This window comes from Juglans regia, chromosome 10, assembly GCF_001411555.2.
Source record: "Juglans regia cultivar Chandler chromosome 10, Walnut 2.0, whole genome shotgun sequence".
Classification (NCBI taxonomy): domain Eukaryota; kingdom Viridiplantae; phylum Streptophyta; class Magnoliopsida; order Fagales; family Juglandaceae; genus Juglans; species Juglans regia.
The window spans coordinates 30,717,685-30,729,530 of NC_049910.1; the positions used below are offsets into that span (position 1 = coordinate 30,717,685).

The following is an 11,846-nucleotide window of genomic DNA, read 5'->3' on the forward strand; positions in this document are numbered from 1 at the left end:
TGACCAGAAAAAATTATTGAATTTACGAGGAAACTGGACAAGGACAGCCATCTAGTAATTGGACAGTTTCTTTCTATTATCTATTTAGTTAGGCTAGTTTCCTCCTTTGTTTACTTACCTGATACCTCTCTCACTGGGGCCCAAGTAAAGGAGAATGGTAATTTGGACCTGAGAGAAGTAAAGCAAATAGCTTTAGAAAGAAAGATGTTTGTTTCATACATGCCAATATTTCTTACCCTCTTTCTTCTGTTCGTTCATGTGAACAGTGAGGAACACTTTTGTCCTTTTTTCTTAGTTTTTCCTTGACCAAGCCCAATTAAAACGGAGGATTGATCCAGTCTTCGCCGTAACAAACCAACTATATATGGTGGTCACGGAGCAGTAGAGTTTTGCTGGTCAGCACTGTACAGGGGATGATACCAAATTGTGTACAAAAGGGGCATGTCCATGTTTAGAACAAGCGCAATTTCATCAGATCATTCCTGCCTCCCTTTATCAAACAACTTCAAAAGTGTATGTATGAAAGAGAGATTCATTTCCATTCATTCACCCACTCCCTTTCTTTCATTGCCGTTGCTGGCGCTTTCTCTTTGATTTCAGGTCAACAACAATGATGGAAATGTTGTCAGAACTGTTTCTTCCATACGCTATCTCAGTGAGATTGTTAGCAACAAATTGTGCTGGAGAAACCTCATCAGTTGTCGTGGATGATCTGCGCCGCCTTCTTAGAAGACGGCGAGCCACCTCTCCAACTTCTTCATTGGTCATGACATCCCAAAGCCCGTCACTAGCCAAAATCAAACACTCATCCTCATCTGTCCTTTCCATGAAAGTGGTCTCAGGCACTGGAATTATCCACGGCCTTAAATACCGATCACCTGAAACATAGCCACTGAGCAATAAGTACTACTACAATAGAGATGATAATGCTAGTTATTAAAACTGGATTTCAGATCTCCCAATATCAGTTCAAGCAGATTCCTGGGACGTTCTTCTTAATAGTCACGCAAGCACCCAATGGGTGGAGGAGGGTGAGATATGACTGATGAATATCTCTGCTTCATGAGATGTGATCAGAGACCACTTGTACCTACCACTAGGGATTCAAAAATATCCTAGTTGGACTTTGCAATGATATTAGTGAAAGCATGTATAGTTGTGTTGATCAATGATCCATGGAAGATAAAAGCTTTACTGGGGTCGAACAAGAGATACAAGAATAGGAGAAACAGAGATAAAAGAACACCTATTGCTCTGGACATAGCAAGGACTCCAAACACCCTAGCACCATTCCAGTTTATGACTTTCCCATCCTCTCCTTCAATTCTCATGAGTTCGTCTGGTCTATCGGGCTGTAAAAGCAGCAGACAACAAGAAGTTTCCTCAATCGTGTCAATATAAAACCATTGATAATATGAACAAAAGGACTATCATCTGAACAGCAGAAAGTCGTTGGTTAATTGGCTTTCCTTTTTCCCATCTTCTTCACCCTTCTCCGTAGTTTATGGACAAGTTCAATCTTTTCCAACCCCATGCACTATCCAGGCAAATACTATAGTTTGTTATGTACATAATGGGCCATATGACTTTTCTATTAATACTATATCTGCAATATATATAACTATCCCCCGGATATGTAATTATAAATCACAAAACTTGACAAGGTTGAGTCCATAAAGTCCAATGAAACTTCTACTGCAACGCATCGATCAAACAAAATAACATCAGTAAGACAATTAGAGCTCTCTTTCAATTCTATGAAGAACGGAAAAGGATAAAAGGGTATTTGATTCGACCTTCTGATCGACAGTTAAGGGGATTGTTTGAGTCCCTCGACAGAGAATTGCCCTTGAGTCGCCACAGTTGGATGCCATAATCTGGCATCCCGATAGAACAACCACAACTGCAGTTGATCCAACCATTTCTGGTGCAGCTGCCTCTGAGATCTCATTGTCAGTCCTCTCAAACCCACTAGAGAATGCTGACTCCCACCTCCTCTGCCATTCAAAGCCGTCAACTGTTTCCCGATCCCACTCTTCTGCTATCATTTCATGCATTCTTTCTGCACAAAACTTAGCCACCTAGGAAACAACCACCCAAGTTAAGCTCTCAAATTGTCACATTATGAGGTTTGGGAATAACAAAATCATTAAAGTTGTGAAGAAAAGAAATTAACTAAAGGTGGGGCAGGCTGATCTTCAGGAGTAAGGCTTATGTCAACGTAAAAAATTACTAGCTGTGTCATCTTGTGTGAATGGAAAAATTATTAGGTATTCTCTAAGTACAAATGGCGTGATGATCTTATCCTATGACATATTGTCATGCAATTAAAATTACTTGTGTCAGCACCAGTTTTAATTGAAATATCTTATAATATGATAAGATCAATACCACGTATCCATACTCCAATAATATATGATAATTACACGTGTGAATGAGCGAACAAAATTGACTACAAAAAATAAAAGAAATGATATTTACAATTGTGGAGTGCGCAATCCCTTTAAGAAAAAAGAATAAATATGAGACCCACATGAAAAAAATTAATTTTTTATAATGAACCTCACTATTTTTCAAAATGATTGCGCAGCGTTTGCACACTCTATGAAAAATTACACAAAAACTAAAGAGTATTACTACAAATACATGAAGAAAAATGACTGAAAAATAGAATACTCACGTGTTACTGTTCATAGACACGTAAACAAGAAGGCATATTGACTATGAACAGTATGCATACGTGAGTACTCTTTTTCCGTCCGTATTTTTCTGTCCATAGACTTATTATTTCTCATAAATAAATAGATCTCATACACCCATTTCTTAATAGGACACATCTAGTCACTCTCGATTTTACTCAACTCGGTCTTAAGGTATAATAGCGACGAACTTCCCTTGACACGAATGATGAAAATGATCTGATCACCAAAAAAATAGATGTCTTCATATGTGTACGTGCATGAACCAAGTTCGAAATACTTAATAAATATTTTCTTAATTTATTGTAACGTAATATTCCACTGGAAGTTACTTACCCATAAAAAAAAATCCATAAATATGGTAGATAGACATTCGAATAATTGTTAGATACAAATATACTCTATGCACTACTCTCAATCTATACTATAGAGTATGCAAAGAATTTTTTTTAATATTTTTTATACTATAGATAATCTCAACTTATCTACGCTATAAATAAGCTATAGATAAGTTGAGATTAAAGTTAAAAATTAAATAAAATATTATTAAAATATTTTATTAATATTTTTTATTTTAAAATTTAAAAAAATTAAATTATTTATTTTATTTTATATAAAAATTTAATAAAATTATAATAATTAAATGAGATAAATTAAAAAAATTTCTGTAAACAAACGAGGCGTCAAGTTAATGAAAATTTATATGAATATCACATCAATATTTATCACTCAATAATATAACGTCGACGCTACAGCAGCAGAACTATTAGGCTTGTTCCCACTCATAAAATATTTCTTCTCATATCATCTCATTCTTTTAATTATTATAATTTTTTTTAATTTTTATATAAAATAAAATAAATAATTTAATTTTTTCAAATATTAAAATAAAAAATAATATTAAAAAATATATATTTTAAAAATATTTTATTTAATTTTTAAATTTTAGTTCAATTCAACTCATAAACAAATAGGCTTAATAAAGACAGAAATATTAGAAAAATATATTCAGGTAGTGTACAGAAGGTATTCGTGCTACTTGATATTCAGAGAGTCCTACTGAACGAGCCCCGACCAACGTTGTACGAAACATGGATGTGCCCGTGACTGTTAGGGAAAGTGCTTAGTATACGACCCCGTTACCGTAGCTTTTCCCTGTGCACCGAATTTCTCATACGAAGCAAAAGCCTTCATAAAAATGACACGTACTGAAGCATTTTTGGTGGGCCTAAAGGACACGTGTTCATAAAGAACAGGGAGCGCGCCTTAAGTTCTCTTTCTATGGACTACTCCTAGTACAACACGTGCCACCCGTTCTCAGAAGACCCAGAACCAACGATGCTTGATACATAATCTTATACTTATTAATGAAAATAGCTTTTCTCTTCTTTTTTTTTTTTTCCTTTTTTAGATTTTTCGGAATGCAGAAATGGCAATTCTCTCTCTCTCTCCTTCTTTGTCTGTCTAGTGGAGTTAAGATTTTTCCACAAGTTTATATTTAAATTTAAATTTGGAAATGAACGTAACGGACCTGCGAGCCACCATGGCCGTCGTATACGCCGAAGAAATGGACGGGCGAGACCTCGCCGGAGGTTTTAGAGCCCGGGGCCGTACAACCACCGACTTGATCGCAAGTGCTTGACATGAACCCTGGTATGATGGCCATGGCGTCCTCCATCTCCCTCCGCCTCCCGATCTCCGTAGTGAACCCGTAGCTCACTCCCTTGTTGTTCTTCCCCACGCACTTTTGCCTCACCGTCACCGCCATCGTTGAACCCTCCAAAGACAGCATCGGTTCCGCCTGCATCGTCGCGGAAATCTCCGGCACCAGAATCGCGGGAATGTCACCGGAGCTGTTGCTCATGATGGAGATGTCGCCCGAGCTACTTGTGCTCCTGGAGTCTTCCGTGTTGAGTATAGAAGAGAAGCCTGAGCTCGTCGATGCCAGGTCCGGCTCGGTGACCGAGTCTACTCGCTCGAGTTGCTCTTCCTCCATACCTTCTATAATAATATACTAGCTTGTGTCTCACTCGCATTCACCGAAGTCACCTAGCGCGCGCGAGAGCGAGAGAGAGAGAGAGGGAGTGGGGGGGTCGAGGATGGGATAAAAGAAGCAGAAGAGACGGCTCAGAGTGTGACACGTGTGGGAAGATATTAGTTCGGATGACACACGCATCCCCAGTGAAAGGAGGGGCAAAGATGTAAAAGGGCATTGTTCTACCAAACGTAAAAACAAGAGAGAGAAAGAGAGAGAGGAGAAAAGGCAAAGGTATTGATTGTAAAAGCGTCGTACTTGCTTCCCTTTCGCTTCACCGCCACGTGTCCTCTCTCGATCTGGCAAAGTGCCACGCTGGTTTTTCGCCATTATTGGAGGAAACCATTCTCTGTTACCACGCCCTACTCAACACCCCCCAAGTATCTGTGCCCGTAATCAAGAATGTTGACGTGGCGGATACTGATTGAGTAGTCCTACGTCTTCTTTTGATACGAGAATGTAGGAGATTCTTACCCCACGACAACAGAATCTAAACGTGCCGATGGGAAGGACATATGCAATGGTAAACCGTCTTTATAACATAGCTAGCTGGCACATTGGGAAAAGCTGTGGGGCCTAACTAATTAGGTTAAATTTGACAAATCTAATCACAGTGGAGCACATGATGAGTCGCCACGTAGGACACGTCCATAATTTGAGCAACAAAGTGGGGATCCGACGGCCTATATTCGTCCATCTTAGGTGGTGAGGTCAGGCACGGAAAAAAATCTACGGGACCCACACAGACTTGACTGTGGGTACGTGGGACCGGCGTGGCAGGGATTAATAAGTAAATAACCACTCGAGTCGCAACATCAAACCGACACGACATTGTGTGGGGATTGAGACTTGATCCAACGGCAGTATTCGCTAGGAGCCTACTGTGGGATTAACGAGGGCCCCACGTCTAGGGTGGACACGTATCCTCCAAAAGTCCAGGATTGAAGGCGGTTAATTTAATGTACGGATTATTTATTTATTTTTCTTTTCGAGTTTCCCTTGCGACGTTGCAATAGTGAATACCGAGCACGTTTCTTTATGTTACATTGTTAATTGTGAATAACTCTTTGCATTTATTGCACAGATGAATATTTTATGAATAAATAAATAGATTGTATCTGTTAATCCACATTTTTTTAAAAATAATAATAATATCTTATAGAATGAATTTCTTTTTGTTAATTTTTCTTCATCGAAAATAATATAAAATATGTAATTGAATCACATATTATTCGTTTGGTTTTTCAATTCTTTTTAATTCATCTTAATTTATTATTATTATTTTTTAAAATTTTAAAATAATAATAATATTAAAACATAATATTTTATGAATTCAATTCAATTCAATTTAACATCTAAATACAGTCGAAAAAAATAAAATAAACAATAAATTACCTAAATGTGAAGTCAAGTGAAGAGTCAAATCTTGTTACATATCATGTGTAATAATTTTCTAAAGTCACTATGCTATGTTTTCTTTAAAAAAATATGAGGAAAAAAATTTAATAAAAATATTATAAAATTTAAAATATATATTTTTTAAATATTAATTTTTATAAAATTATTTTAATTTTTTATGTAAATAATTATTAAATAATGACTAAATAAAAAATTAAAAAATACAAACCCGTAGTATCTTGCTGACCTCAGATTGTGATATGAGTTGGTAATCATAATCTTTGTAAGAAGGAAGAAATTATTTGCACAAAAAGATTAATAGGGAGAATGATGTCACGGGTACACACGTGGGCGAGCTATTTATTACAAAGGTAACTTGACTTATGAGCAAAGTTGTTTAGTACCTTTTTTTTTTTTTTCTTTTTTTCTTTTATTTCTAATCAACCAATCATTTTATTAATATAAATAAATCAAGATATACGAAGAAGGTGTGAGATTCTCTCCATCCATTCATCGCAATCGTTTGTTTTTATAATTTTTTTTATTTCATTTTATTTAATTTAATTATTATAATTTTTTCAGATTTTTAAATAAAATAAAATAAATTTTTTAAATTTTTAAATAAAAATAATATTAAAAAAAATATTCTAATAAAATTTTATTTAATTTATAATTTTAATCTCATCTCATCTCATTTGAAAAAATAAACGAGATCCTAGATAACGGACTAATATAATTCTTTGTACCACTGTGGTGCTAAAAATCGATATGGAGTAGTTCATCATCGAAATCGGATTGGTCTCCTCTGATTTTTTCGATTTACTATTACAAGTGTAGAACTACCTAAGTTTAATATTATAATATTTTTAATACTAAATTTAATTATTAGAATTTAGTATTTAATTTTTTTTATTAACAAGATTTTAGTATTTATTATTAATAATTATTAATCTATTAGTGTATAATTATATTAATATAATATAAGTAATGTCTAACTTATTAGTGAAATTAAAATATCATTTAAGTAGTGAGTTGAGATGAGATGAAAGTTATATACAGATCGATTTTTCTATTTTCTACACTCTTATTGCCTGTGACGGTGCATGAAGTTTACCCATCGGTGATAGTGAGATGTGATGAATCAGATCTAATAAATTTTAAGAGACGAAACTACTAGTAGAACACGTGTAGCTATCGCAAAACTTGCAGGGTGGGGCGTGTAGACAAAAGCAATAGATCGGGCCAAGACCGAATAGTTGGAGATGAAAAGTTATAAAATGAAAGAAGCTTATAAGTAGATAATGCCGAAATGGAAGGAGGGGAAAAGATGGTGGAACAAAGGAAAGAGAATGAAGAAGTTTTGCTTTTAGAGAGGCAGGACTTTCGCCTACTAGAGAGAGAAGCGCTTAGTTTTTTTCTTTCTTAATGATGGACAAGCAACTTTTGAGCAACCGATATTGTGTTTGGTTTCTTAGCTATTGCCTTGGTTTGTTTTTACAGAAATAAATTAAAAATTAAATAAAATATTATTAAAATATATATTTTTTTAATATTATTTTTATTTTAAATTTAAAAAAATTAAATTTTTTATTTTATTTTATGTAAAAATTTAATAAAATTATAATAATTATATGAGATGAGATGAATTATAAAGAATTGTGAAAACAAACGAGGGGTTACAAGGCTCTACTTTATTGGCAAAACCACAAGAAAAAAATAAAATGAGAGGGTAATTTGATTCAAGTCTCGTTTGTTTTCATATATGAGATCAGATAGGTTGAGATAAAAGTTGAAAGTTAAATAAAATATTATTTTTATTTTAGAATTTGAAAATATTAAATTATTTATTTTATTTTATATAAAAATTTAAAAAAATTATAATAATTATATGAGATAAGATAAGAATAATTATAAAATCAAACGAGATAAATAATGCAACCTCACCGAACAGTCTTAATAATTAGCCATTATATTAGTTGTAATGCATTCGCACTAGCTTGTCTGTTGAGAAATCAATTTTGCTAGCTTGCGGCTCATATATATATAAATATATATATATATATATATATATATGTATGTATGTGCCACGTCTTAGGCCTTTTGTCTACCAAATTATTCTATGAAAATCTAACCGTGTCCGCGTGTTTATAAATTAATTACGTGTTGATTAATGATTAGAACGGGTCTTCCAATGATGAGAGGTGTGCTCTAATAATGTGTGTTTTGCCTAAAAAATAAATATGTTGGTATGGGAGCAGTGATATTAAAATTCATCTATAAATGCCAAAATAGAAAGGTAAAAAATTAAAAAAAAAAAAACTATAATGGAAAATAGAGGTAAAAAAAAAAATCTTAAAAAGAAATCTCATCCTTGATTTTTTCCACTCATCCTCCACTATTTTATAACATTCATCTCTGTGTATCCAGTTAGCTTAAAACTTGAAGGGTTTTAAACAATGTTTTGAATACCGTACCGGACGTCGTACCGGTCAAGACACTAGAACGAAATATTTCGATACCAGTACCGTTTCGAAATAACATTTCGGAATAACGTTTCGAGATAATCAATATATAAATAAATTATATATATAAATATATATAAATTATATTCTAAAATAATAGTTTATATATAAATAAATTATATATAAATACATATATATATAAATTATAAATAGTCTAGTCTGAATTAGGGGTTAAAAAATAAATTTGTAGTTTAAAAAAATGAAAAAAAAAAAAAAACCCAGGCCGAAATATCGGCCGGTACCGACCGAAATATAGGCCGGTATAGGCCGAAATTTAGTCGGGTATGGCCGGTACCGGCGGGTACGGCCGGTATTTTAGCCGGTACGGGACAGATATAGTACCTGTACCGGCCGGATGGCCGAAACAAAAAATTTCAGCCGTACCGGCCGGTACGGTACGAAATTTAAAACACTAGTTTTAAAACCTTGCCCATATCAAAATTAGTTATTTCTATTGTGATGTAGATTGGATTGTTGTCAAAACTTTCAGTAGCTAGTACACGGACTTTAGAGCTAGGAAAAATCTCTGTCTATACATTATTACTAAAGGATCGATCAAGCCTCTCTTTGGTATAAGCCTCTCCAAACCTGTTATTAGACCAGATGAATTTATTCTCAACAAAACTCATTGTAAGGGAATTTTCTCCACTTCACAAGGCACACTAGGCCTCGGCCCAATACCTAGCCCAGAGGTCAACATGCCATACTCGGGGTAAGGTGTCCATCAGAAAATGGAGTCAAGTGACTGACAGGACAAATCGACTTGACATCGTTCAGCCGCATTCTAAACCTGGGAACTTGCGTGGAACACAGCAGGAAATGCGGATGACCATCGATCCACTGGCATGAGAATATCAACGGTTCACAAGGGATGAAAGCAAGACTTGAAAATCACACCGCATTAATGTCTCCACTACGAAGCTTCACACTGCATTAAATGACTTTGACAGTACGAATAATAGGAGAGGCACGAATTTCTTGGAGACAAGCACGATCTGCACCTCCTTAAACCCATGGTATAAATAGCAAGTCTCGAGTACGAGGAAAGCTCTCTGATCCTTTAGACTCTTTCGTTTATTTACAAATTTTCAAGAATATTTACTAATTTTGGCATTGAAAACTCCTCGGCCCCAAGGTCGCCCTCTCTTCGTTGTCTTATTCTCTGTCTTTTGTAGGCCCATTTTTAAGATCTAAGTTGTCGAAATTTGGCTCAAACGCGTGTGGAATACAACGGTAACACTCATATCACTTAGACCACATGTTTCCATTGTTATTCGAAACGCCTCCATCTAATTATAGGATGTTAGAGCACCTCCATATTTCTCACTGCTATTGAGAATCTCATTGAAGTCCCCAACACATAGCCACCCCCATTGTATTCTTAGGTTTCAGAGCTTTAAGGAGCTACCAGCTTTCATGTCTCTTAGTAATTAAAGGATTACTATAAAAACCTGTGAGGATCTAGTTCTTTCCTTCATCGACATCTTTTTATACTAATTGATATATGATTCTAAGTGTAGGATTCCAATTTAGCTTCCACATTATCCTTCCATAAAACTGTTTTCAAACCTCAATCTCCTTTTGATCAATTCTATCTTATTCCTTCTACACTTTGTTTCCATCAGGAAAAAAAAGGATGAGAGCTTACTCTTCACCAAGAGGTGCAGATCATTGATTGTCTGAGGGTTTCCAAGCCCTCGACGGCTCTAACTTAGGCAACTCGGTACATTTGGTGGGGTTGTGCACCAGCCATCACCAATTCTTCTGTGTTTGAGTCCATAGGTTCCATGTCCTCAGTTTTTGATTGTTTTGTTGCTTTAGAACCCACATCATCTAAGTGTACCCCACAACTTCTTTTTTTGTTTTCAGTCCTTTCACCCTTCTAACTAGTTTCATTAACTAATGTTGCATTGCACTTTTCCCTTGCTCTCCTTTGGCCTTTTTCTTTGATTGTTCCAGAACTTGAAACTGATCTATCAAGAATTTGTCAAGAGAGTTTACTTTGGAGATCAGATCGATTTCTGTACTGAGGTCCCTAGCAAAGCTATTGTGCTTGATATGGAAAGCATATGTTTTCCAATTGACAGGATATTCTCTTTTGATAGCAGTATCACCTTGGTTAGGCATTAAACTCTTAATTTATTTCAATAAGAAAATTTTGGCAATTTCCATATTTCTTATTCCCTTATTTGAAAAATGAATTGGATTTGCTTTGACCCTTAGTTCCTGCATTTCTTCCATATTTTCTATTCCTTCATTCTGCTCATCTCTTCCCTTTTCAGTTTCCTTGATTTCCTCTTGATTTTCAGGCTTACCTTTTTGAACTTCATTCCTGTCCCGATCACTAGCCCTCCATGCATGACTTTCTTCCTTTGCAGGGTGACCTCCTTTACCTCCATACATTTTTTGGTTAATCTCACTATCTTTTGCAGTAGGAGCCCGTAGCCATACATCATATTGTGGTTGGCTTCCTTCATTTGACACAAATGGGTATGATTTATGAGAGTGTTTAATCACTCCACATCTAAGACAAAAGTTAGGCAGCCTCTCATACTTGAAATTTACCTATGTTTTCTTCCCATCAAAGGTAGGCAGGTGCCTCTATTTAAAAAGCTTTAGTAATGTCGATCTCCACTTTTATTCTCAAAAACTTTCCCCAGCCAATCCCTCAATTATCAGCATGAACTTTCAAGACTTTCCTAACACTTCCTCAAATCTGTAGCCCACTTCTTGTGTCATGCAAGCCAACGGCATGTTATGTGCTTGTAACCATAACTCTTCCTTGTTGAGAAGAACGTCTTTGATGGGAGTATTGCCCTCAAAGGCATGTAAGCACAATAACCATCGATCAAAGGACCAAGGTCTTCCATTGATCACTCGATGTCTGTCTTCCTCATTATGAAACTCAATAAGGAATTTGTTGAACCCCACCTCAGTGAATTGTTTCCAACCTTCAATCCTCCAAATCTTTGTCATTTTAGTCTCGAAGGCTTCTCGATTCACTGCCTTGTCTGCTATCATCATTGCTACCAAACAGAGTCTCTCTTGTTGCACAGCTTTCTCCATGGTGGTAGATGGTAGCACCACCACCTTTTTTCCTTGGTCTGTGAGGTTTAATCCTTCTTAATTTTTTGTCAACTCCTCCTCCATAGCAACCTCTTCAAACTAGAAAACTAGCCTAAGAGATACTCA

The 11,846-nt window shown here is 35.4% G+C and overlaps 1 protein-coding gene across 1 annotated transcript; it reads right to left on the bottom strand.

Moving 5' to 3' along the window:
* Window positions 1–4,783, bottom strand: LOC108991415 (protein phosphatase 2C 56-like). The gene is made up of 4 exons (XM_018965654.2): window positions 4,231–4,783; window positions 1,797–2,081; window positions 1,247–1,352; window positions 1–878 (listed from the first exon to the last, which is right to left on the bottom strand). Exons 1-4 carry the CDS (start codon window positions 4,693–4,695, stop codon window positions 565–567), a joined length of 1,170 nt encoding a protein of 389 aa, XP_018821199.1. The 5' UTR covers window positions 4,696–4,783; the 3' UTR covers window positions 1–564.
* Between the last annotated feature and the right edge of the window lie 7,063 nt (window positions 4,784–11,846).

Coding starts and splice junctions, on each gene's coding strand:
- LOC108991415 (XM_018965654.2), bottom strand. CDS start 4,695: ATGGAGGAAGAGCAACTCGAGCGAGTAGACTCGGTCACCGAGCCGGAC. Junction 1,353..1,796: donor CCTTAACTGTCGATCAGAAG/GTCGAATCAAAT, acceptor CTGCTTTTACAG/CCCGATAGACCAGACGAACT. Junction 879..1,246: donor TGCTATGTCCAGAGCAATAG/GTGTTCTTTTAT, acceptor GCTATGTTTCAG/GTGATCGGTATTTAAGGCCG.